Source organism: Dendrobates tinctorius, unplaced genomic scaffold (genome assembly GCF_039654945.1).
Source record: "Dendrobates tinctorius isolate UK_male_01 unplaced genomic scaffold, ASM3965494v1 ptg000119l, whole genome shotgun sequence".
Taxonomy (NCBI): domain Eukaryota; kingdom Metazoa; phylum Chordata; class Amphibia; order Anura; family Dendrobatidae; genus Dendrobates; species Dendrobates tinctorius.
Genome location: NW_027361787.1, coordinates 840,513 through 868,419, shown reverse-complemented (window position 1 = coordinate 868,419; position 27,907 = coordinate 840,513). Strand labels below are relative to the sequence as shown.

The window sequence follows — 27,907 nt, the reverse complement described above, 5'->3', positions numbered from 1 at the left end:
ATGGAAGAAACACAAGTTGACTGTCAGTCTTCTTCGCTCTGGGGCTACATGCAGAATCTCGTCTCGTGGGGTAAGGAAGATTCTGAGAAAGGTCAGAAAGCCCAGAACAACATGGTAAGACTGGGTCAATGACCTGAAGAAAGCTGGGATCACAGGACCGGGCCTGCTCAGGAAGTGTGCATAGCTAATCAGCTACCTAGTGTTCACTGGTGGATACAGACTGACCTGCAGGTAGCCACCAGGTACCACTCCTGGGCAGAACCCAATATTGCAGCTGCAGACCCCAGGGGTCAGGTTCGCTGACACTGAATAGGGATAGGTCTCTTTTCAGACTAGTAAGTTCTGGTACCTCTACAGAATGGTTACTGACACTGATTAGGGCAAGGTTAAGACACTCTGGTCTATGATACTGGAACAGGGTTTGGCCGAACACAGACCAGATGACAATGTTCAGGCACTGGCCCCTCATGGACAAGCTTCAAGCACTGGCCGCTCCGGGAATGAGATTCAGGCCATGGCCTTTCTGGATCCAGGGGACTATGGATACAGGACTTGCTACACCGGAATGAGTTTCAGACACTGGCTGCTCTGGGACCAGGGGATGACGGATTCAGGACTGGCCACACTGAGGCAAGGAATACAGGTTTAGGACACTGGCCAAACCAGGACCAGGGAACCTCATAACTCACTAGTAGTACACCTTACTGACTAATGATTCTACATGTTGCATGGTGAATCCCTAAGGGAGAGGGAGTCTTTTATATAGGATGACTCCCAGCAATTAGCTGGAAGCCATCTTCCAGGTGTAGTAATTATACTAAACATCTCTGAGCAACAAGCTAAGAGTATTTAGTATATACTTGCTCTGCCCCTTTAAGAATGGGGGAGTGCGCGCATGTGTGTACTAGGTGCATCGCTTGGAGCTGCGGCGCTCACACAGCCAGGAAGCAGGAGAACGCTGAGGATTGTGCCGAGGGTCTGAGGCAGTGAGTAAGCTGGCATCCCACCATGCAGGGATGCCAGTAATAGAGCTACAGGCACACTATGCCATCATGGATTAAAATCTTTCCGGGCACGCAAGGTCCTGCTACTCACACCAGCATATGTCAAGGCCCATTAGAAGTTTGCCAATGGCCATCTGGATGATCCAGAGGAGGCAAGGGAGAATGTCACTTGGTCAGATAAGACCAAAATAGAAATTTTTGCTATCATCACCACCCGCCATGTTTGGAGGAAGAAGAAGGATGAGTGCAAATCCAAGAACACCGTTCCAACCATGAAGCACGGTGGGGGGGAAACATCATACTTTAGGGGTGTCTTTCTGCAAAACAGACAAGATGACTTCACCGTATTTAAGGGAGGATGGATGGGTCAAGGATCGAGAGATTTTAGCCAAACACCTCCTTCCCTCAGTTGGAACATTGAAAATGGGTCGTGGCTGGGTCTTCCAGCATGGCAATCACCCAAAACACACAAGAGGAACTAAGAAGCATTTCAAGGTCCTGGAGTGGCCTAGCCAGTCTCAAATCCTGAACCCAACAGAAAATCTTTGGAGGGAGCTTAAAATCAATGTTGCCCAGCGACAGCCCTGAAACCTGAAGGATTAGGAGAAGATCTGTATGGAAGTATGGGCCAAAATCCCTGCTGCAGTGTGTGCAAACTTGGTCAAGAACTACACGAAACATCTGACCTCTGTAATTACAAACAAAGGTTTCTGTACCAAATATTAAAACAGTTATCCACTACCCTAATTCGTTTAATTTTGTATTCATTAATCTTACTATTATGTGCCAGTAATGGATCCATACTCTTATTATAGTAATATATACCTTTATAAGGCAGATAGCCTCACTTGGTGTCTGCTCGATGTAACTCTGATGTTTATCAATCACTTCTTGTCCCCCGGCGTACTGCGCTCTAATACTACAAGCTCCGTTATGCGTTGCAGTGGCCTGTGAGCCAGCACTTAGCACGCCTTCTCCATTTTCCACACAAACTCCTCCCTGCCTCCTCACCATCACCATATGTATATACACACATACTGTATATATGTATACATAGACATATGCATACACATTTCCTATTCTTTGTCATGTTTGTCACACTTACATGTATCAGATCACCAAACAAATGTAAATATTAGCCAAAGTTAACACAAAATGCAGTTTTTTAATGAAGATCTTTATTATATAGGGAAAAAGAAATCCAAACCTCCAGGGCCCTGTGTGAAAAAGTGATTGCCCCTAAATCTTATAACTGGTTGGGCCACTCTTAGCAGCAACAACTGCTTGCAATAACTGGCAGTGAGTTTCTGGAGGAATTTTGACTACTCATCTTAGTAGAATTTCTGAGCATGGACCGCCTTTTTAAGGTAATGACACAACAGCATCTCAATTGCATAGCTCCCAACCATCCCAGATTCAGCTGGACTGTCATGTCCCATCTCAGCTGTTCTCCCAACCTCTATATTCCTCTCTTCGACATTTTCATTGCTCCTGTAGCTCCTCCTGCTCGGAGGGATTGGCTGCTTCTCTGCTAAGTGCATAAATTAGATTATATATTCACTTCCTCTCCCTTCAGTGATTGGTCTCCCCAGGAGTATCAGCTTCCATCTCAGTCTCCACAGGCTGCTGCTTTACCAGTGAGCCACAGCTCACAATGCTGGAGATGGGAGAATTTGGTCATATTGACCGCTATATTGCCGGCAATGAACTCAGAAGCAGAGTATACATATCCATAGCAATACATTGTGTATAAGAATGCTTTTTATGGTGCCTGTATACTGAGGGGAAGAAAAATATATATTTTTATTCTTATAAAAGTATTTAAAATAATAAGCAATTACAAAAATGTATTTTTCTATGTTATACTCCCAGATCCTGAAACCACAGCCTCAACATTACTGACAGGCACTGTAAGCTGCTGAGCCACAAGCTCCAGTGAAGTGACTGCAGGATTGTGTGCACTTGATCCATATTCCAGGCTCTGACTACAGGCAGATTATTCTGATAGAAATACACTGCTGTGTACAATGGATGTTTCTGTATTCTAGAGGAGAATAAGAGATTTTTTTCATCCTATAAAATTACTAATAAATAATAATGAAAAACACTTGATAATGAAAAAAAATGTCATTTTAATGCGTTTTTTAAATAATAAGCATCACAGATCAGTGAATAACCCGGACATAGTTGTGCCAATATAACTGTAATGACCCGCAGAACACAGCGATCAGATTATTTACAGGAATCGGTAAATTACGGGAGAAACAAAATGTGTAATGCGGAGGACGTGTTCACACGTAGCGTAAATGCTGTGTTCTTTCTTCTGTAAATGTCTGACCCAGATGACGTAGTGACAATCTTCCCTGATTATTGCGCGTTTGCTGCGTTTCTTCTTTTTTGCATTTTCCCCCATATTTGATGTTATTTGGCAGATATGAAGCCGCGTTTAACACTTGTATAATCGTACAGAAAAGCTTTGATTCTGCGCTTATAAATGTGAAGGCGGTTTTCTCTTCATACATTTTTTTTCTTAATATGTTTTTTTCAGATGAAGCCTATAAAGGGAAAATGCATCAAAGCCCCAGAGGTCCGCAGGGTCTTCAGACCACAGAGAGCACAGATTTCATGAGAACTGCGGCGCTATCAGACTCCAGCAATCAGTATCCTCCATGGTGTAACAGTCAGGATTCCTCTAGATTCTCGTCTCTCCTCCTGGTTACAGCTGTTCTTCCTTTCTCCCCTTTTCTTTCCTCGCCTTTCCCATTCCTTCTCTTCCCCTCCTGCCTCTTAAATGTTTTATATATAAGGTATTACATGTGTCCCGTAACCCCTTTCCCGACCTATCCTGTGCAGACCAATCTTTTTCATTTTCTTTCTATCCCTTCCATTTTTCCCTTTTCCCCATTTTCCTTAACCCCTCCATGACCGTACTAGTACGGTGCAGGTAGCTTCTCTCCCTTTGATGTCGGCTCCGGTGGTGAGCCCGCATCTTTCCCAGCACACGTCAGCTCAAGTGAGGTATTCTGCTACATACAGGAGATCTGATCATCGCCTGTATGTAGCAGAGCCGATCGAGTTATGGCAGCTTCTAGTCTCTCATGGAAACTATTGAAGCAGGCCAAAAGTGAAAAAAAAGTTTTTAAAAATATAAAAAAATATAAAAGTTTAAATCCCCCCCCTCTCACCTCACTCAAAATAAAACAATAGAAAAATCAAACATACACAAATTTGGTATCGCCGCGTTCATAATCGCCCAATCTATCAATAAAAAAAAGGAACAACCCGATCACTAGACGGTGTAGTGAGAAAAAAAGGCAAAATGCCAGAATTAAGGTTTTTTGGTCGCTGCGACATTGAATTAAAATGTAATAACGGATGATCAAAAGATCGTATCTGCACCAAAATGGGATCAATAAAAACATCAGCTCAGCGCACAAACAATAAGCCCTCACCCAACCCAAGATCATGAAAAATGGAGACGCTACGGACCTCAGAAAATGGCGCATTTTTTTTCCAACAAATTTTGGATTTTTTTTCACCACTTAAAAAAAGAAGAACTGAGACCTGTTTGGTGTCTATGAACCTGGAATGACCTGGAGAATCATAATGGCAGGGCAGTCTTAGCATATGGTGAATATGGTAGAAAGTAAATCCAAAAAAATTTTTTGGCGTTACACTTTTTTTGCAATTTCACCGCACTTGGAATTTTTTCCCATTTTTGAGTACATGATATGGTAAAACCAATGATGTCGTTCCAAAGCACAACTTGTCCCGCAAAAAACAAGCCCTAACATGGCCATACTGACAGAAACATAAAAAGTTATGGCTGTGGGAAGAAGGGGAGCGAAAAACAGAAACGCAAAAACGAAAGAGGGCAAGGTCTCTAAGGGGTTAAAACCCCTATTTTCCTTCCCCATTCTCCGCCTTAACCCTTTCTCCCCTTTATTCTGCCTCTCTCTTTCATGACTTTACATTTCTCTTTTTTGTTGTTTGGTTCTTGTCTGTATTACTGGGTATTTATAATACGTTGTAAAAAAATGTGTGGGCTCCCACAGTAATTTGTCAATGTGGGAGCCCACACATTTTTTTTTACAACAAATTAACCCCTTAAATTAAGACCTACACCTCCCAAATTTTACACATCATCCCTCATCTAATTACTAATGAAAGACATATAAAAAAACATGAAATTAAATGGTTTACTGTATGTAACCATGTTAAATATTAATAATTCGTTAAATATTTCTTATTACACCCAGTTCTGTAGATTGCTTTAGCTTATATGACATAGGCTATTTTTAAGCTTGGCTCATGGCAGAAATGTCAGCTCACTACTAGAGTTGAGCGATACCGTCCGATACTTCAAAGTATCGTATCGGATGGTATCGGCCGATCTTTAAAAAAAGTATCGGTATCGCCGATTCCGATACCGGAAGTCCCATTCAAGTCTATGGGACTTCCGGTATCGGAATAAGAAAAACCCTTTCCTGCCCTTGTACAGCCTCTCTGGGGTCTGTACGGGCCTTTCGGGGGGCTGTGCCGGCCTGCCAGGGGGTCTGTGCAGGCTCCGGTGGTCGGTGCCGGCCTGCCGGGGGGCTGTGCCGGCCTGCCGGTGGTCTGTGCAGGCTCCGGTGGGCTGTGCCGGCCTGCCGGGGGGCTGTGCCGGCCTGCCGGGGGGCTGTGCAGGCTCCGGGGGGCTGTGCCGGCCTGCCGGGGGGCTGTGCCGGCCTGCCGGTGGTCTGTGCAGGCTTCGGGGGTCTGTGCAGGCATCGTCCGATGGGACTACAAGTCCCATCGGGCGATGCCTGCTACCATGACAGTGATTGACACATTAGCCAATGATGGGACAGTAATAGTCCTATCATCCGGCTAATGTGTTGAATGTAAAAAAAAAAAAAAAAAATTACATGCTACATACATACAACATGCATACTACATACATGCTACATTCATACTACATACTACATACATGCTACATACATGCTACATTCATACTACATAAATACTACATGCAACATACATACTACATATATACTACATACATACTACATATATACTACATGCATGCTACATACATACTGCATGCTACATACATACTACATGCTACATACATACCACATACATACTACATACATGCTACATGCTACATATATACTACATATATACTACATGCATGCTACATACATACTACATGCTACATACATACTACATATATACTACATGCATGCTACATACATACTACATGCATGCTACATACATACTACATACATACTACATGCTACATACATACCACATACATACTACATACATACTACATGCTACATACATTCATACATATATACTACATGCATGCTACATACATACTACATATATACTACATGCATGCTACATACATACTGCATGCTACATGCATGCTACATACATACTACATACATACTACATGCTACATACATACCACATATATACTACATACATACAATACATTCATACAATACATACATAGACATACAGTACATATAACATAGAGTAACATACTTACCAATACTTGTCACATTGTTCCCCGAAGCCATTGTCTTTTCCGGAATAAATATTAACATAACAAACCACAAAAATACTCACCCACGATCCGAAGCAGTCCACGAGTGTGTCCCACGACGATCTTGGGTAGAGAACTGCAGCATCAGATGATGCTGCCGTTCTCTACGGGCTGCAGGAATCCAATGACGGAAGGTAGGTATCCTTCCGCACTGTATTCCTCCGCCACTTAAAAAAAAAAAGTCCCTAGTCTCACTTTATGCCATTGCTGTGTGGGTAATTCCCACACAGCAATGGCATAAAGTGAGACTAGGGACTTTTTTTTTTTTAAGTGGCGGAGGAATACAGTGCGGAAGGATACCTACCTTCCGTCATTGGATTCCTGCAGCCCGTAGAGAACGGCAGCATCATCTGATGCTGCAGTTCTCTACCCAAGATCGTCGTGGGACACACTCGTGGACTGCTTCGGATCGTGGGTGAGTATTTTTGTGGTTTGTTATGTTAATATTTATTCCGGAAAAGACAATGGCTTCGGGGAACAATGTGACAAGTATTGGTAAGTATGTTACTCTATGTTATATGTACTGTATGTCTATGTATGTATTGTATGAATGTATTGTATGTATGTAGTATATATGTGGTATGTATGTAGCATGTAGTATGTATGTAGTATGTAGCATGCATGTAGCATGCAGTATGTATGTAGCATGCATGTAGTATATATGTAGTATGTATGTAGCATGTAGTATGTATGTAGTATGTATGTAGTATGTATGTGGTATGTATGTAGCATGTAGTATGTATGTAGCATGCATGTAGTATGTATGTAGTATGTATGTAGTATATATGTAGTATGTATGTAGCATGTATGTGGTATGTATGTAGCATGTAGTATGTATGTAGCATGTAGTATGTATGTAGCATGCATGTAGTATATATGTAGTATGTATGTAGTATGTATGTGGTATGTATGTAGCATGTAGTATGTATGTAGCATGCATGTAGTATGTATGTAGCATGCATGTAGTATGTATGTAGTATGCATGTAGTATGCATGTAGTATGTATGTAGTATGTATGTAGTATATATGTAGTATGTATGTAGCATGTATGTGGTATGTATGTAGCATGTAGTATGTATGTAGCATGCATGTAGTATATATGTAGTATGTAGTATGTATGTAGTATGTATGTGGTATGTATGTAGCATGTAGTATGTATGTAGCATGCATGTAGTATGTATGTAGCATGCATGTAGTATGTATGTAGCATGCATGTATGTATGTAGCATGCATGTAGCATGCATGTAGTATGTATGTAGTATGTATGTAGCATGCAGCATGTATGTAGCATGTATGTAGCATGTATGTAGTATATATGTAGTATGTATGTAGCATGTAGTATGTATGTAGCATGTAGTATGTATGTAGTATTTTTTTTTTTAACATTTAACACATTAGCCGGATGATGGGACTACTACTGTCCCATCATTGGCTAATGTGTCAATCACTGTCATGGTAGCAGGCATCGCCAGATGGGACTTGTAGTCCCATCGGACGATGCTTGCACAGACCCCCGGACATCAGCACAGCCCCCCGGCAGGCCGGCACAGCCCCCCGGCAGGCCGGTACAGACCCCCACAGGGTGCACAGACCACCGGCAGGCCGGCACAGCCCCCCGGCAGGCCGGTACAGACCCCCACAGGGTGCACAGACCACCGGCAGGCCGGCACAGCCCCCCGGCAGGCCGGTACAGACCCCGGGCAGTCCACACAGCCCCCCGGCAGGCCGGCACAGCCCCCCGGCAGGCCGGCAGAGACCCCCGGAAGGCCCGAAATGACGGCGCATCATGATGCGCACACACCGCGCATCATGATGACGTCAGGCTGTCAATCAACTGAACTTCCGATTCCGATGCCGAATTCCGATATTGAAAAAATATCGGAAGTCGGTATCGGAATTCCGATACAGCAAGTATCGGCCGATACCCGATACTTGCGGTATCGGAATGCTCAACACTACTCACTACATATTTAAGTTTAGCCTTGAGGTAAATGTCAAACTCCATATATACCGAGATCACGTGCTTCAAGAGACGTATATAATTCATGGCTAACTGTAGAGGTCGCTGCCTTCTTCCCTCACCATTATGAGAGACAGACACGAAGATGTCGCCTGTGTTGGGCCATGACATGACATAACAGCTGGTATATTACTTGACGGCGATGTGAGAAGCCGAACTGAGAGACAGCAGCCATTTGCTATTCAGGATCTCGGAGAGAAGAAGAATACATGTTGCTTTGCTATGAACAATGGACAATCTCTCTTTCACCTATTTTTATTCACCTGTTTTTCTGTAATAACCTTTCTTTGATGGAAGAATCCAAATAAACCACTATATTTTTATCTGGTAACTAGTCCTGAGTATTTTACAGGATAAGCATTATTTTACATTGGAGAGCCAGCCAGATCTGAATTTTTGTACTTTTTTGCGGATTTCCCTCAACTTGCCCACAAGGGGGATTGAACTTTGCTCATATGTGCAAGTTGTCAGGAATTCCACTATTCACAAGAATCAGACGGAACCTAGACGTGAGGACTAAGAAGTGCCAGATAGATTGAGAAGTACTACAAGGGCCAAAAGTACCAGACGTAAGCCAGACGTGTGAAGACAGGAACCCAGCGTTGTCCATCAAAGGAACAAGCTGAGACATTTCAAGGTAAGATAAAATGGATGTCATTAATTGTCTTGCTAAGCAGAGTAAATTGAAATTTAAGTCTGTAGACAATTCTAATTCAGAAGTTTTATGGTTAAGTTTATATGCCGAGTGTGAACTCGAGAATCAAAGGTTAGATTCTAAGTTTTTCAATAGAGAAAGAGAGAGATTAAAAAATATTCTACAGATGGTAGATATATTTCATAGATCTGTGTCAGAGAAATCCAAAAATGATTGTTGTGATGTTCTCGAGATTGGCTGTAAAGTTAGGGAGATTGACTGTAATCAAGTGTCTGTAGCGGCCATTGAAGGTGACCTTGCAGACGTGGAACAAGATGGAGAAGTAGGAGGAGACTTCAGAACTGACGTAGAGGACGTACAAGGGAAAGACGGACCACTAAAAATAGACGACTCACAGGCCGAAATCCGAAGGAAAGTAAGAAAAACTTTGCTAGAGATATGCAAAATAATACCTGCGTATGACAATACAATCCATGTTTGTAGAAACTCTGAGGTTTTTGAAAGTTGTGTTGATAAATTTGATTTATCTAACGAGGAGAAGAATCAGTTGTTCAAAATGTGGATCCCTGTAAATTTTGCTAGGAGATTGTCTTTAAAGTTATCTGGTGAAATACATGAGAATTTAACTGATAAGGACAGATTAAAAATTCTCATTTTTTGTTCATCAAATGAAATTCATCCAGATATTGATATTCTTCAAAAATTAAGGATTGGTCGGAAGGAATGTATTTTTACGTTCATGTCCATATATGAACGTTTGTATAGAATGCTGAGTGAAAATGTCAAAACACCGTCCCTCATAAGGAGTTTTGTAAGCAAATTTTGGTTTCTAAATCCTGCATCTCGTGTTATTGCGTCACAAAAAGATTCTTTGTTTGAATGTGCGCAATCCCTTGATTTTACCAGAAAACACGAGAATCGTGAAAGGAAAGTAAATTGTGCTAATTTTGTGAAGACAGGCAGAGTAAAATCTTATCAGAAGCCTGTATTAGCAAAACCTTCTAAAATGAGTTTTCCCCAAAATCAAATATATGAAGAACAAAGAAAATCACATGTTTGTTATAAGCCATATGGAATGATGCAAAGGAACACCGAAAAGACACAAATTGAATTAAGAAAAATGATGAGTTTTGATCTTCTTTCTGTAACCAAGATGGCCGAATTTGACAGACAGAAGCAGGTGGTGAGTGACATCATGGCCTGTTAACTGAATACTCTGCTCCAAGAATCTATCAGCTTCAAAATGGCAAGAACCTTTCAGGATATTTTTTGCAGAGAAATAAGTATGGGTGTAGGAATTGGCTAGAAAAATTAATTATATATATTGTGTAAAAGTGTTATACGATGTATTAGTTATATGTAATTATTATATAGAGTATAATCCTGTAGTTCAATGGTTTGTGGATATATACATAGTCATACAGTATATATAGAGTGTTTGTAGAAGTAGAAATAGTAGAACTGTATTTTTTAATGAAAATTAAAATCTACATCAGTAATAATATTTAGAATTATGAATATGATATTAACCTTTTTTTTATGTTTCCTTAGAATTTTCATTTCAAAGCAGGACTTAATCGGGAAAAATTCTCTTCCAAGGATTTATGCCTTTATTTACACAGGAAGTTGCAATAATTGCATGATTTCATATATTTAACACTTAAAAGAATATAACTAACTGCATTTTAAAATATGTTCTGTGTGTGTGCCTTCACTGCATGGTTCGAATGACTACCACAGCATGTGGAATTTGTACCTTGTTCTAATAATAAGTATACCAGACCAGTATACTATGTCCCTGTTCCTTAGGGAAAGAATTTTTAAAGGGGTCTCAGCTTTTGCAAAGCAATGGAATTTTTTTTCCAGGCCTAAATGTCAAGTATAGCTATACATATATTTATGTCATGTGTATTTGGGGAATATTCAAAGAAATATTAAGAGACTAAATTGAAATAGTTTACAATGCATTGATAATTAGGATAATTTGGGTTAAAATACGTGTATTCATCACACCTTCGTATGTGAGGTATTTGGTTTAAACTTAATATGTGACACAGTCTGAGTGACAGTGACTGAGTGTATGAGCAGCTGCTGAGCGAGTAATGTGATACGTTTGTGAGGCCTCAGGATCCTGAATGCATGAGAGAAAGAAAAAAAACCCAAAAGCTTTTATCTTTAGGAGAAATATGCAGATCAGTTAAATTATTAGAATATTAAGATACATAATGAAATATTATCTATACAACATATATTTCTATATTTCTATAGTAATTATTATTTCTTGATTTAGTTAATTGTGGATAAGTGCAAAGTGCAATCGCACATCAAAATGGTTTATGCAAATTAATTTTTCCAAAGGATAATTTTATGATATTCAAATTAATTTTGATGGTTACACATCTTCAGACAAATAATGGTATAAGCAAGTATAAATTCACATAATTTATACATTAATTATTTTTAATTTTGGTTTTGATAAATGAATTATTTCATAGAACAATATTTTTTGGTATTAAGGGGGAAAATATGTTTTTGATCCTGACTACATCATCACATTTGATTAATACCTCTTCTTCACACATTTTAATAGGAAAAAATATTAATAAGGTACAATGGTATAAGTATTGGGTATAATAACAAGTATTATAAAGAGTCATTTCTTTACACTAAGAGGAATTACATGCAAAGTTGCATAATTTGAATATTTTGGTAACACAAGTTTATGACAATTATGAAATAATCCAGATCATGGAAATATTAAGGGTGTATGTTACTGAAGACATAACTACTCTGCATCAACATAAAGGCCTTATTCTTATTTTTATTTTTATTCTTATTTTTCATTATTTTTAATTCTTTCACCAATATTTGGTGGGGTAATGTCTACTGAGAATATTGCTTCATTAAATATAGCAATTATATGGTTCTATTACTAAGGAAATGTTTCACTTCTGAGTTATATGCAACAATTCTTTTATTCATTCATTCGCTCACTCATATATTCTTATTTTGGTTCATGGCTTTACATTCCTACATATTATTAGTATAATAAATATATTCCTTATTAATAAAGATGAAAACACTGGTTACATAAAACACAGTGACACCTATGGGTTGAAAAAGGTAATTACACCTAAGACATAAAAAAAATGTTCTATCACATGAAAAAAATATGGATAATAATGTATTATCACTTATTATTGGTTTATTATTTCAAACATTGAAATCCATATACAGTACAAATTCTGATAATAATTATATGGATATTACTGATTGCTATGGTACGCTGTGATATTATGGGATAGGGAAATTACCAGATTTGGTATAGAATAGGGAATGAAGACTTCAAGCAAGATACTGAAATTACGTTAATAAAGACTTTTCATATTAAAATTGATTCTTATCAGTTGCAAGAAGAAGAATGTCGCTATCCAGAAGTCCCAGAAGGTAACAAAGCTATGACTTCTGAGAAATGAACTGTGTTAATTACAAGTGCAGTATCCACCACTGACAGCTACAAGTGCAGAATCCACCACTGACAGTCACAAGTGCAGTATCCACCACTGACAGTCACAAGTGCAGTATCCACCACTGACAGTCACAAGTGCAGTATCCACCACTGACAGTCACAAGTGCAGTATCCACCACTGACAGTCACAAGTGCAGAATCCACCACCGACAGTCACAAGTGCAGTATCCACCACTGACAGTCACAATTAAAGTGTCTAACCTGACAACCAGAGGACGATGATCCTATGATGCTGAGATGAACTGTGTTATCACGTTCTTACCAAGTTCCAGAGGTTTTCAATCACCTGTAAAGCTTCAATGTAAAGCTGGTGAACAATGAAGGTAATTAACCCTGACATATGTCCTGTGCATTAGGACAGGGATTGGTTATGGTGCTATGCTTAGCAAGGAAGAGTCATTTTAACCCTTGCTTTGCTGACCAAAGACGTCACACCTGTTCAAAGACCAGTGCCGATGGAGGATTCCAGAATATCCAAGGCAAGCCAATGTAAGCCCAGGTTTTTAAAGATGACACTGCACAGATATTAAAGCTGCATTTCATCTATAGACTTTGATTTTATATACAACACGATTTCTACAACATCTATATGCTAGAGAAAAACTGTATTTTTAAAAGAACCAAGAAGAAGACAGAAGACATCAAAATGAAGACCAGATGACACCAGATGATGACTGAACCTGAGATGCTTCAATTTAGACTTAGGGAAGTATAATTATACATATTGTATATGAATATTGTTCACGGCTTACCATAACATGAATTCACATCAATTATGTCATTGAGTACTTATAACGGTAATCTGATATTATCATTATTATTATTGATATTAAATTATTTTTTCAGAAAAGAAGAAAAAAGATCTTATTATATTTTGAGGGTTCCAATTAATGTCGGTCTCCCTCAAAAGGGGGAATTGTTAAATATTAATAATTCGTTAAATATTTCTTATTACACCCAGTTCTGTAGATTGCTTTAGCTTATATGACATAGGCTATTTTTAAGCTTGGCTCATGGTAGAAATGTCAGCTCACTACATATTTAAGTTTAGCCTTGAGGTAAATGTCAAACTCCATATATACCGAGATCACGTGCTTCAAGAGACGTATATAATTCATGGCTAACTGTAGAGGTCGCTGTCTTCTTCCCTCACCATCATGAGAGACAGACACGAAGATGTCGCCTGTGTTGGGCCATGACATGACATAACAGCTGGTATATTACTTGACGGCGATGTGAGAAGCCGAACTGAGAGACAGCAGCCATTTGCTATTCAGGATCTCGGAGAGAAGAAGAATACATGTTGCTTTGCTATGAACAATGGACAATCTCTCTTTCACCTATTTTTATTCACCTGTTTTTCTGTAATAACCTTTCTTTGATGGAAGAATCCAAATAAACCACTATATTTTTATCTGGTAACTAGTCCTGAGTATTTTACAGGATAAGCATTATTTTACAAACCATGTGTCATTTCATGTCGGGTTGGGGAATGATATGACAAAAGCCGGCAATTGAATTAGCGGCTATTCTGCTATGAAGAACTCTGTGAAATATAAATATATATATATGTGTCTCAATGACATGTATGTATATATATATATGTATTCTATGTGTCTATATCTATTCTTTGGTTTCTGTTAGAAACCCTGTCATAGGGCTCCATTATATGTCCATTTTGCAAGCCAGCGAGAAAATCTCACTATACGGATTACATACAGATGCTAACATGCGCAAAATACGCGACCACACTTTGCTTACGGATCACATACGGAGCACTATTTAGGGGTCATTCATCCGTATTACGTCTGTAAACTACGGACCATATTTTGTGTCGGTTAATGTGACCCCGGCCTGAGGCCAAAAGTTGCTGCTATGCACCGCATGCTCTGTGCCTCTATCTGTGCTTCAAAAGTTGTGAGGTGTGTACAGTTACTTGGTGTAACACTGGTGGATGTGCACCCACTGCAACATCAGCCAGGCTTACCTACACACACGGCTCCGCTCCGTACACCACGTACACACATGGCTCTGCTCTTTACACCTCGTACACACACGGCTCCGCTCCGTACACATCGTACACACAGGGCTCTGCTCCGTACACCCAGTACACACACGGCTCCGCTCCGTACACCTCGTACACACACGGCTCTGCTCCGTACACCTCGTACACACACGGCTCCGGTCCGTACACCTTGTACACACAGGGCTCTGCTCCGTACACCTCGTACACACACGGCTCCGGTCCGTACACCTTGTACACACAGGGCTCTGCTCCGTACACCTCGTACACACACGGCTCCGCTCCGTACACCTCGTACACACACAGCTCCGCTCCGTACACCTCGTACACACAGAGCTCTGCTCCGTACACCTCGTACACACACGACTCCGGTCCGTACACCTTGTACACACAGGGCTCTGCTCCGTACACCTCGTAAACACACGGCTCCGCTCCGTACACCTCGTACACACACAGCTCCGCTCCGTACACCTCGTACACACAGGGCTCTGCTCCGTACACCTCGGACACATGCGGCTCCGCTCCGTACACCTCGTACACACACGGCTCCGCTCCGTACACCTCGTACACACGCGGCTCTGCTCCGTACACCTCGTACACACGCGGCTCCACTTCGTACACCTCGTACACACACAGCTCCGCTCCGTACACCTCGTACACACAGGGCTCTGCTCCGTACACCTCGTACACACACAGCTCCGCTCCGTACACCTCGTACACACGCGGCACCGCTCCATACACCTCGAACACACAGGGCTCTGCTCCGTACACCTCGTACACACGGCTCCGCTTCGTACACCTCGTACACACACAGCTCCGCTCTGTACACCTCGTACACACAGGGCTCTGCTCCGTACACCTCGTACACACGCGGCTCCGCTCCGTACACCTCGTACACACGCGGCTCTGCTCCGTACACCTCGTACACACGGCTCCGCTCCGTACACCTCGTACACACAGGGCTCTGCTCCGTACACCTTGTACACACACATCTCCGCTCCGTACACCTCGTACACACGGCTCTGCTCCGTACACCTCGTACACACAGGGCTCTGCTCCGTACACCTCGTACACACGCGGCTCCGCTCCGTACACCTCGTACACACGGCTCCGCTCCGTACACCCCGTACACACGGCTCCACTCCGTACACCTCGTACACACACGGCTCCGCTCCGTACACCTCGTACACACAGGGCTCTGCTCCGTACACCTTGTACACACACATCTCCGCTCCGTACACCTCGTACACACGGCTCTGCTCCGTACACCTCGTACACACAGGGCTCTGCTCCGTACACCTCGTACACACGCGGCTCCGCTCCGTACACCTCGTACACACGGCTCCGCTCCGTACACCCCGTACACACGGCTCCACTCCGTACACCTCGTACACACACGGCTCAGCTCCGTACACCTCATACACACAGGGCTCTGCTACATCCACCCTGTAAACCCCTCCTGACCCCACACAGAAACTTCCCCTCATCCAGCACCATGACAACCAGCACAGCTGAGTGCTGCACACACTGAGGCCCCTGATCATGTGACCCCTGACTCCTCCCCTCCTGTGACCTCATCACAGGTCCTGTGCACAGAGCAGCCATGTATGTGGAGTGCGGCTCTGCAGGTTAGTGATGGGCAGTCCGGCTCTTCTTGCGCCTTTCCCCACTTTTCTCTCTCCTGTCCCCTCACTATAAAGCCTGGGCCTCATTATACACCTGTACAGGGGTCTAGTGAAGGCTTTTTAACCCTTACCTCAGACTGTAGCTCCTGGGAACAGGCCCTCACTCCTGTCCCTTCACTATAAAGCCTGGGCCTCATTATACAGCTGTACAGGGGTCTAGTGAAGGCTTTTTAGCCCTTTCCTCAGACTGTAGCTCCTGGGAACAGGCCCTCACTCCTGTCCCTTCACTATAAAGCCTGGGCCTCATTATACAGCTGTACAGGGGTCTAGTGAAGGCTTTTTAGCCCTTTCCTCAGACTGTAGCTCCTGGGATCAGGCCCTCACTCCTGTCCCTTCACTATAAAGCCTGGGCCTCATTATACAGCTGTACAGGTGTCAAGTGAAGGCTTTTTAGCCCTTTCCTCAGACTGTAGCTCCTGGGAACAAGCCCTCACTCCTGTCCCTTCACTATAAAGCCTGGGCCTCATTATACAGCTGTACAGGGGTCTAGTGAAGGCTTTTTAGCCCTTTCCGCACACTGTAACACCTGGAATCGGGCCCTCACTCCTGTCCCTTCACTATAAAGCCTGGGCCTCATTATACAGCTGTACAGGGGTCTAGTGAAGGCTTTTTAGCCCTTTCCTCATACTGTAGCTCCTGGGATCAGGCCCTCACTCCTGTCCCTTCACTATAAAGCCTGGGCCTCATTATACAGCTGTACAGGGGTCTAGTGAAGGCTTTTTAGCCCTTTCCTCAGACTGTAGCTCCTGGGAACAGGCCCTCACTCCTGTCCCTTCACTATAAAGCCTGGGCCTCATTATACAGCTGTACAGGGGTCTAGTGAAGGCTTTTTAGCCCTTTCCTCAGTCTGTAGCTCCTGGGCACAGGCCCTCACTCCTGTCCCTTCACTATAAAGCCTGGGCCTCATTATACAGCTGTACAGGGGTCTAGTGAAGGCTTTTTAGCCCTTTCCTCAGACTGTAGCTCCTGGGATCAGGCCCTCACTCCTGTCCCTTCACTATAAAGCCTGGGCCTCATTATACAGCTGTACAGGTGTCAAGTGAAGGCTTTTTAGCCCTTTCCTCAGACTGTAGCTCCTGGGAACAAGCCCTCACTCCTGTCCCTTCACTATAAAGCCTGGGCCTCATTATACAGCTGTACAGGGGTCTAGTGAAGGCTTTTTAGCCCTTTCCTCAGTCTGTAGCTCCTGGGCACAGGCCCTCACTCCTGTCCCTTCACTATAAAGCCTGGGCCTCATTATACAGCTCTACAGGGGTCTAGTGAAGGCTTTTTAGCCCTTTCCTCAGACTGTAGCTCCTGGGATCAGGCCCTCACTCCTGTCCCTTCACTATAAAGCCTGGGCCTCATTATACAGCTGTACAGGTGTCAAGTGAAGGCTTTTTAGCCCTTTCCTCAGACTGTAGCTCCTGGGAACAAGCCCTCACTCCTGTCCCTTCACTATAAAGCCTGGGCCTCATTATACAGCTGTACAGGGGTCTAGTGAAGGCTTTTTAGCCCTTTCCGCACACTGTAACACCTGGAATCGGGCCCTCACTCCTGTCCCTTCACTATAAAGCCTGGGCCTCATTATACAGCTGTACAGGGGTCTAGTGAAGGCTTTTTAGCCCTTTCCTCAGACTGTAGCTCCTGGGAACAGGCCCTCACTCCTGTCCCTTCACTATAAAGCCTGGGCCTCATTATACAGCTGTACAGGGGTCTAGTGAAGGCTTTTTAGCCCTTTCCTCATACTGTAGCTCCTGGGATCAGGCCCTCACTCCTGTCCCTTCACTATAAAGCCTGGGCCTCATTATACAGCTGTACAGGGGTCTAGTGAAGGCTTTTTAGCCCTTTCCTCAGACTGTAGCTCCTGGGAACAAGCCCTCACTCCTCTCCCTTCACTATAAAGCCTGGGCCTCATTATACAGCTGTACAGGGGTCTAGTGAAGGCTTTTTAGCCCTTTCCTCAGACTGTAGCTCCTGGGAACAGGCCCTCACTCCTCTCCCTTCACTATAAAGCCTGAGCCTCATTATACAGCTCTACAGGGGTCTAGTGAAGGCTTTTTAGCCCTTTCCTCAGACTGTAGCTACTGGGATCAGGCCCTCACTCCTGTCCCTTCACTATAAAGCCTGGGCCTCATTATACAGCTGTACAGGTGTCAAGTGAAGGCTTTTTAGCCCTTTCCTCAGACTGTAGCTCCTGGGAACAGGCCCTCACTCCTGTCCCTTCACTATAAAGCCTGGGCCTCATTATACAGCTGTACAGGGGTCTAGTGAAGGCTTTTTAGCCCTTTCCTCAGACTGTACCTCCTGGGAACAGGTCATCACTCTTGTCCCTTCACTATAAAGCCTGGGCCTCATTATACAGCTGTACAGGGGTCTAGTGAAGGCTTTTTAGCCCTTTCCTCAGACTGTAGCTCCTGGGAACAGGCCCTCACTCCTGTCCCTTCACTATAAAGCCTGGGCCTCATTATACAGCTCTACAGGGGTCTAGTGAAGGCTTTTTAGCCCTTTCCTCAGACTGTAGCTCCTGGGATCAGGCCCTCACTCCTGTCCCTTCACTATAAAGCCTGGGCCTCATTATACAGCTGTACAGGTGTCAAGTGAAGGCTTTTTAGCCCTTTCCTCAGACTGTAGCTCCTGGGAACAAGCCCTCACTCCTGTCCCTTCACTATAAAGCCTGGGCCTCATTATACAGCTGTACAGGGGTCTAGTGAAGGCTTTTTAGCCCTTTCCGCACACTGTAACACCTGGAATCGGGCCCTCACTCCTGTCCCTTCACTATAAAGCCTGGGCCTCATTATACAGCTGTACAGGGGTCTAGTGAAGGCTTTTTAGCCCTTTCCTCAGACTGTAGCTCCTGGGAACAGGCCCTCACTCCTGTCCCTTCACTATAAAGCCTGGGCCTCATTATACAGCTGCACAGGGGTCTAGTGAAGGCTTTTTAGCCCTTTCCTCATACTGTAGCTCCTGGGATCAGGCCCTCACTCCTGTCCCTTCACTATAAAGCCTGGGCCTCATTATACAGCTGTACAGGGGTCTAGTGAAGGCTTTTTAGCCCTTTCCTCAGACTGTAGCTCCTGGGAACAAGCCCTCACTCCTCCCTTCACTATAAAGCCTGGGCCTCATTATACAGCTGTACAGGGGTCTAGTGAAGGCTTTTTAGCCCTTTCCTCAGACTGTAGCTCCTGGGAACAGGCCCTCACTCCTCTCCCTTCACTATAAAGCCTGGGCCTCATTATACAGCTCTACAGGGGTCTAGTGAAGGCTTTTTAGCCCTTTCCTCAGACTGTAGCTCCTGGGATCAGGCCCTCACTCCTGTCCCTTCACTATAAAGCCTGGGCCTCATTATACAGCTGTACAAGTGTCAAGTGAAGGCTTTTTAGCCCTTTCCTCAGACTGTAGCTCCTGGGAACAAGCCCTCACTCCTGTCCCTTCAATATAAAGCCTGGGCCTCATTATACAGCTGTACAGGGGTCTAGTGAAGGCTTTTTAGCCCTTTCCTCAGACTGTAGCTCCTGGGAACAGGTCCTCATTCATGTCCCTTCACTATAAAGCCTGGGCCTCATTATACAGCTGTACAGGGGTCTAGTGAAGGCTTTTTAGCCCTTTCCTCATACTGTAGCTCCTGGGATCAGGCCCTCACTCCTGTCCCTTCACTATAAAGCCTGGGCCTCATTGTACAGCTGTACAGGGGTCTAGTGAAGGCTTTTTAGCCCTTTCCTCAGACTGTAGCTCCTGGGAACAAGCCCTCACTCCTCTCCCTTCACTATAAAGCCTGGGCCTCATTATACAGCTGTACAGGGGTCTAGTGAAGGCTTTTTAGCCCTTTCCTCAGACTGTAGCTCCTGGGAACAGGCCCTCACTCCTCTCCCTTCACTATAAAGCCTGGGCCTCATTATACAGCTCTACAGGGGTCTAGTGAAGGCTTTTTAGCCCTTTCCTCAGACTGTAGCTACTGGGATCAGGCCCTCACTCCTGTCCCTTCACTATAAAGCCTGGGCCTCATTATACAGCTGTACAGGTGTCAAGTGAAGGCTTTTTAGCCCTTTCCTCAGACTGTAGCTCCTGGGAACAAGCCCTCACTCCTGTCCCTTCGCTATAAAGCCTGGGCCTCATTATACAGCTGTACAGGGGTCTAGTGAAGGCTTTTTAGCCCTTTCCTCAGACTGTAGCTCCTGGGAACAGGTCCTCATTCATGTCCCTTCACTATAAAGCCTGGGCCTCATTATACAGCTGTACAGGGGTCTAGTGAAGGCTTTTTAGCCCTTTCCTCAGTCTGTAGCTCCTGGGAACAGGCCCTCACTCCCGTCCCTTCACTATAAAGCCTGGGCCTCATTATACAGCTGTACAGGGGTCTAGTGAAGGCTTTTTAGCCCTTTCCTCAGACTGTAGCTCCTGGGAACAGGCCCTCTCCTGTCCCTTCACTATAAAGCCTGGGCCTCATTATACAGCTGTACAGGGGTCTAGTGAAGGCTTTTTAGCCCTTTCCTCATACTGTAGCTCCTGGGATCAGGCCCTCACTCCTGTCCCTTCACTATAAAGCCTGGGCCTCATTATACAGCTGTACAGGGGTCTAGTGAAGGCTTTTTAGCCCTTTCCTCAGACTGTAGCTCCTGGGAACAAGCCCTCACTCCTCTCCCTTCACTATAAAGCCTGGGCCTCATTATACAGCTGTACAGGGGTCTAGTGAAGGCTTTTTAGCCCTTTCCTCAGACTGTAGCTCCTGGGAACAGGCCCTCACTCCTCTCCCTTCACTATAAAGCCTGGGCCTCATTATACAGCTCTACAGGGGTCTAGTGAAGGCTTTTTAGCCCTTTCCTCAGACTGTAGCTACTGGGATCAGGCCCTCACTCCTGTCCCTTCACTATAAAGCCTGGGCCTCATTATACAGCTGTACAGGTGTCAAGTGAAGGCTTTTTAGCCCTTTCCTCAGACTGTAGCTCCTGGGAACAAGCCCTCACTCCTGTCCCTTCACTATAAAGCCTGGGCCTCATTATACAGCTGTACAGGGGTCTAGTGAAGGCTTTTTAGCCCTTTCCTCAGACTGTAGCTCCTGGGAACAGGTCCTCATTCATGTCCCTTCACTATAAAGCCTGGGCCTCATTATACAGCTGTACAGGGGTCTAGTGAAGGCTTTTTAGCCCTTTCCTCAGACTGTACCTCATGGGAACAGGTCATCACTCCCGTCCCTTCACTATAAAGCCTGGGCCTCATTATACAGCTGTACAGTGGTCTAGTGAAGGCTTTTTAGCCCTTTCCTCAGACTGTAGCTCCTGGGAACAGGTCCTCACTCCTGTCCCTTCACTATAAAGCCTGGGCCTCATTATACAGCTGTACAGGGGTCTAATGAAGGCTTTTTAGCCCTTTCCTCAGACAGTAGCTCCTGGGAACAGGTCCTCACTCCTGTCCCTTCACTATAAAGCCTGGGCCTCATTATACAGCTGTACAGGGGTCTAGTGAAGGCTTTTTAGCCCTTTCCTCAGACTGTAGCTCCTGGGAACAGGTCCTCACTCCTGTCCCTTCACTATAAAGCCTGGGCCTCATTATACAGCTGTACAGGGGTCTAGTGAAGGCTTTTTAGCCCTTTCCTCAGACAGTAGCTCCTGGGAACAGACCCTCTCCTGTCCCTTCACTATAAAGCCTGGGCCTCATTATACAGCTGTACAGGGATCTAGGGAAGGCTTTTTAGCCCTTTCCTCAGACAGTAGCTCCTGAGAAAAGGCCCTCACTCCTGTCCCTTCACTATAAAGCCTGGGCCTCATTATACTGCTATACAGGGGTCTAGTGAAGGCTTTTTAGCCCTTTCTTCACACTGTAGCTCCTGGGAACAAGCCCTCACTCCTGTCCCTTCACTATAAAGCCTGGACCTCATTATACAGCTGTACAGGGGTCTAGTGAATGCTTTTTAGCCCTTTCCTTACACTGTAGCTCCTGGAATCGGGCCCTCACTCCTGTCCCTTCACTATAAAGCCTGGGCCTCATTATACAGCTGTACAGGATTCTAGTGAAGGCTTTTTAGCCCTTTCCTCAGACTGTAGCTCCTGGGAACAGGCCCTCACTCCTGTCCCTTCACTACAAAGCCTGGGCCTCATTATACAGCTGTACAGGGGTCTAGTGAAGGCTTTTTAGCCCTTTCCTCATACTGTAGCTCCTGGGATCAGGCCCTCACTCCTGTCCCTTCACTATAAAGCCTGGGCCTCATTATACAGCTGTACAGGGGTCTAGTGAAGGCTTTTTAGCCCTTTCCTCATACTGTAGCTCCTGAGATCAGGCCCTCACTCCTGTCCCTTCACTATAAAGCCTGGGCCTCATTATACAGCTGTACAGGGGTCTAGTGAAGGCTTTTTAGTCCTTTCCTCAGACTGTAGCTCCTGGGAAGAGGTCCTCACTCCTGTCCCTTTACTATAAAGCGTGGGCCTCATTATACAGCTGTACAGGGGTCTAGTGAAGGCTTTTTAGCCCTTTCCTCAGACTGTAGCTCCTGAGAAAAAGACCTCACTCTTGTCCCTTCACTATAAAGCCTGGGCCTCATACAGCTCTACAGGGGTCTAGTGAAGGCTTTCTAGCCCTTTCCTCAGACTGTAGCTCCTGGGATCAGGCCCTCACTCCTGTCCCTTCACTATAAAGCCTGGGCCTCATTATACAGCTGTACAGGTGTCAAGTGAAGGCTTTTTAGCCCTTTCCTCAGACTGTAGCTCCTGGGAACAGTCCCTCACTCCTGTCCCTTCACTATAAAGCCTGGGCCTCATTATACAGCTGTACATGGGTCTAGTAAAGGCTTTTTAGCCCTTTCCTCAGTCTGTAGCTCCTGGGAACAAGCCCTCACTCCTGTCCCTTCACTATAAAGCCTGGGCCTCATTATACAGCTGTACAGGGGTCTAGTGAAGGCTTTTTAGCCCTTTCCTCAGACTGTAGCTCCTGGGAACAGGTCCTCACTCCTGTCCCTTCACTATAAAGCCTGGGCCTCATTATACAGCTGTACAGGGCTCTAGTGAAGGCTTTTTAGCCCTTTCCTCAGACTGTAGCTCCTGGGAACAGTCCCTCACTCCTGTCCCTTCATTATAAAGCCTGGGCCTCATTATACAGCTGTACAGGAGTCTAGTGAAGGCTTTTTAGCCCTTTCCTCAGACTGTAGCTCCTTGTCATATGTGATCTCACCATAACTCTAACAAGCCAATTAAGGTGTGAAATCTTGGTCAAAATGATCTCAGTACACAAATCTCCAAGGGTGCCCAAAGTTTCGTGGGTCGCCCTCCCAGGGCTGTGGGGTACTCGGTACCGGGCCGGTAACTCAGTGGGGAAGATGTCACAGCAGCGGTGACCCGGTCCGTGGCCCTGGGCGCCCAATGTAAAAACGGGATTGAATGGTGGAATGTAGTTGATTAGATGAATAGTTTGTGACGCCACCTGTGGTGTTCGGCAATAGAGATGTAAGCCGACGCTGCATGCAGATCCTCTGGGACTGATGGTGTGGTGCAGCAATGAGGTTATAGCCCTCCACAGGCAGGGCTGTAGTCCCAGGGCAGAGTAGGTGAAGTGACACGTAGATGGTGTAGTGTCTGGCACAAGGGATGTGACAGTGCTGGGCAGGTTGGTGCAGGAATGAGTGGAGGACACCAGGGCATGTAGTTCCAAAGTTTTACTCACAGTCTGTAGTACACACAGGTGCCCGCCTCCGTGCCTTGTCCTCCGGGTCAGAGACTCAGTCAACCTCCAGGCCAGATGGAATACTCCTTTCCAACACTCCGCCAACATGTGCCTTTCTGAACGTCTCTTCTTATGGCGCCTTTAAATGAAGTACTCCTAGTACAGAGTTACACTGGAGTTCCTCCTGTCCGATGTTCTTATGAACTCTACTTGTACGGCAGACAGCTGTAGCCTGCTTCGGGGACTCCTTGCTATTAAGTCCCGGCTCACTATCCAGTTGCTGTTCTGCCCCCAAGTCTTGTGTGGGAATAAAGTGGTCACTACTTCTATTCCTCCGGTGTCTGCTGCAGGACCATTAGTATCCATACAACCTCGGGGACCGGGCCCCGGCCTTGCGCTTAGAACTTCTAGGAAGGGTTCTCTTCTAACCCACGTCCTCTGTTCTCTTTTAATCCTCACGTTCCGTACTGATCTTCCTTTCTATGGAGTATCAGGCTTTCAGTCTATGTTGCTCTCTCTTCCTTTCCTGTGCCTGCAGACCCAGGTCACTGGGATCTGCTGCAGCACTTCCATCCATCTATCCCTCTCTCCGGGGATCTTCTCTCCGACTCTCTAACCAACTGACATCTCAATTCTCAACTCTTCCTGCTCTCTGTAATATAAACTAACTCCACCCACCTCCCAGCACGTTTCGTGTTTCAAGCAGGGAGCCACCAATTGGTGCTTTGCTATACTCCAAGCAGGGAGCCGCCGAAGGTGCTTTGCTACACTACTTTGTGGTGTGGGGTGCAGGTGTTGGAGTGTGGTCAGGTGTCTCCACCTTACCTGGATGTTGGGTTACCACACTTCAGGAGGAGGTGCAGTACCTCTGTGGCGACTGAGCCTCAGGGGCGCCACATTCGCATCGCCCCTTTTTTCTTCTTGCAATTATAAAATTATAAAAAAGTCTCTATATATATTTTTTTATTATTATTTTTGCCTAAAATACAATGGACATGTGTCATCTTAGAGGTTCATCCCGCTCGTGCTCAATATTTAATAGGGTCTTACTATTAAACTTAATGAAAAGTTTGGTGAATTTCTTTGAGCTGTTATTACTAGAGATGAGCGAATATCGTCGGAGAAGTTGTTATTGGCTAATATCGCTTACCGAATAGCTGCATCGGGACCCCGGATCCCTGGAGCGCTCCCGATAATCAGCTGCATGTGTCGCCCTCCATGCAGGTGCTGTGACTATCACACAGCGCGACACACGCAGCTGATTATCGGGAGCGTTCCAGCACACTGAGTCCTGCACACACTGCGGCCCCTGATCATGTGACCCCCTGACTCCTCCCCTCCTGTGACCTCATCACAGGTCCTGTGCGCACAGAGCAGTCATATATTTGGCGGACACTCCTGGATCTTCTGCTTTATGGGCCGGTTCCTCCTGTGAGTCCTATTAACCCTTTCGCTCCCTGTATTCTCCTTTTTGACCAGGACAATATCTGAATTCAGATAGTGTAACAGGGATTTAAGCAATGTGGAAGGAAAAAATTACAATCTTACTTTTTTTCCTCACAAAAATGTGACTTTAGCCCCAAAATTGGCAGCGTAACATCCAGGAGATGTGGAGGGGGCCGTATGAGAGCAACAACCCAGCAGCAGGACCGCTACCTCCGCCTTTGTGCAAGGAGGAACAGGAGGAGCACTGCCAGAGCCCTGCAAAATGATCTTCAGCAGGCCACAAATGTTCATGTGTCTGCACAAACGGTTAGAAACTGACTCCATGAGGATGGTCTGAGGGCCCGACGTCCACAGATGGGGGTTGTGCTCGCAGCCCAACACCGTACAGGATGCTTGGCATTTGCCACAGAACACCAGGATTGGCAAATTCACCACTGGCGCCCTGTGCTCTTCACAGATGGAAGCAGGTTCACACTGAGCACGTGACAGACGTGACAGAGTCTGGAGACGCCGTGGAGAGCGATTTGCTGCCGGCAACACCCTTCAGCATGACCGGTTTGGCAGTGGGTCAGTAATGGTGTGGGGTGGCATTTCTTTGGAGGGCCACACGATGTTTGGCTGTGAGCACAACCCCCATGGAGACACAATTGTGCCTTTACCTGTAGATAAATTCCCAGTGGGGGGCAATTTCCAAAATGCAATAACTTAAGTGGGGAATTTATCCCTGTCAGTCCCTGTTATCTTGGCTGACCCTGGTCCCCAAAGACTCCTGCCCTTACAAGGGCAGTCCACAGCTGACCCTTAATGTCTAGCCAGCCCTGGACTGACCCTGGGTGCCTTACGATGCGTTTCTTCAAAGGTATAATTCATCAGGGGAATGGCACCTATCAGGAGAAAACTTGGGCAGCATGTCCTTCCATATGAAGCAAGAGGCAGTGGTAGATATCAGGGAAGAAAACTAAACCCTGTAAAATAATAAATCTCCTCATATGTTTCCCTTATTATCTCCAGTAATTGTATTATTACACAGGATTCTTATGATGTTACATCGGATCATCTTCTTCTCATTCAGGTCTCTACAATATCGGATCCTCTCAGTGAAGATCTTCTGTATAAGAGAATTTTCCTGATTTACCCATCAAGGATGGATATGGACAGAGACAAGATGGCGGAGAGGATATTACACCTCACCCTAGAGATCCTCTTCCGTCTCACTGGAGAGGTGAGAGATTCTGATGACGTCACATTACATCATTCTTATCTATGGGAATAACAGACAGTACTGGAGAGGTGAGGACTCTGGAAATGTCTGTAGTGAGATTTATTAATGTGTCTCTCCATAACCAGGATTACACAGTGGTGAAGAAGACCTCAAGTGATTGCTGTCAGGACCCTGTGTCTGAAGGATTTGGAAGAACCCTGAGCCCAATCACAGGGCCTCCACCTCACCCCCTGATCCATGAGGACATCAATGACCAGAAGATCCCAGAACTCATCTACAAGATGATTGAGCTGCTGACTGGAGAGGTGACACTGCTGGGAATGCTGGGACATTATACAGTAACACTATGAAGGGATCGGGGGATGACGGTATCACTGTATGTGTCAGGTTCCTATAAGGTGTCAGGATGTCGCTGTCTATTTCTCCATGGAGGAGTGGGAGTATTTTGAAGGACACAAAGATCAGTACAAGGACGTCATAATGGAGGTTCCCCAGCCCCTAACATCTCCAGGTAATAGACAGGACTAAATACACACGGCCTATAATTATCTGTATGTAGAGAATGAATTCAGTCCCTGTATGTGTTTCCTCCAGATCTATCCAGTAAGAGGACAACACCAGAGAGATGTCCCCGTCCTCTTCTTCCACAGGACTGTAACCAAGAATATCCCAGTGCTCCTCAGGATCATCAGGTAGATGGAGAGAAGGTGTCAGGAGATCTCCCCTATGATGTGTGGACGGCTGTGAAAGTCTTGTGCTCAGTCTTGTTTTACCTCACCATCCTCGTAGCTCTTCTCTGAACTTGCTCTCGCTTGTCGATGTTTTTTTTTAACTTTAGTGCCCAGAACTGGACACAGTGTTCCAGAAGAGATCTGACCCACAAGGAGAAGATGAGAATAATTATTTGACGTGATGTAGACTATACTTCTCTTAATACATCACAGAACTAGTGTTGGCAGCGGATTACTCACGATTCTCTCCAAGCGTGTGACAACAGAACTTGCTTATTCAGGAACAATCAGGAACAATATATGATAAGCTTAATAGATCAGGAATAAATCATTTGCGTGTCTCTATCTGTACATCATCTACAGCAGGCTG

At 45.0% G+C, this 27,907-nt stretch overlaps 1 protein-coding gene across 1 annotated transcript; it reads left to right on the top strand.

Annotated features, from left to right (window-relative positions):
- On the top strand, positions 1-27,893 carry LOC141101530 (uncharacterized). The gene is made up of 6 exons (XM_073590655.1): positions 1-114; positions 26,657-26,806; positions 26,932-27,111; positions 27,194-27,317; positions 27,401-27,498; positions 27,645-27,893. The coding sequence occupies exons 1-6, from the start codon at positions 1-3 to the stop codon at positions 27,717-27,719; spliced, it is 741 nt and encodes a 246-aa protein (XP_073446756.1). The 3' UTR covers positions 27,720-27,893.
- The last annotated feature ends 14 nt before the right edge of the window (positions 27,894-27,907 follow it).

Coding starts and splice junctions, on each gene's coding strand:
- LOC141101530 (XM_073590655.1), top strand. CDS start 1: ATGGAAGAAACACAAGTTGACTGTCAGTCTTCTTCGCTCTGGGGCTAC. Junction 115..26,656: donor AGAAAGCCCAGAACAACATG/GTAAGACTGGGT, acceptor CTTCTCATTCAG/GTCTCTACAATATCGGATCC. Junction 27,499..27,644: donor GTGCTCCTCAGGATCATCAG/GTAGATGGAGAG, acceptor TTTTAACTTTAG/TGCCCAGAACTGGACACAGT.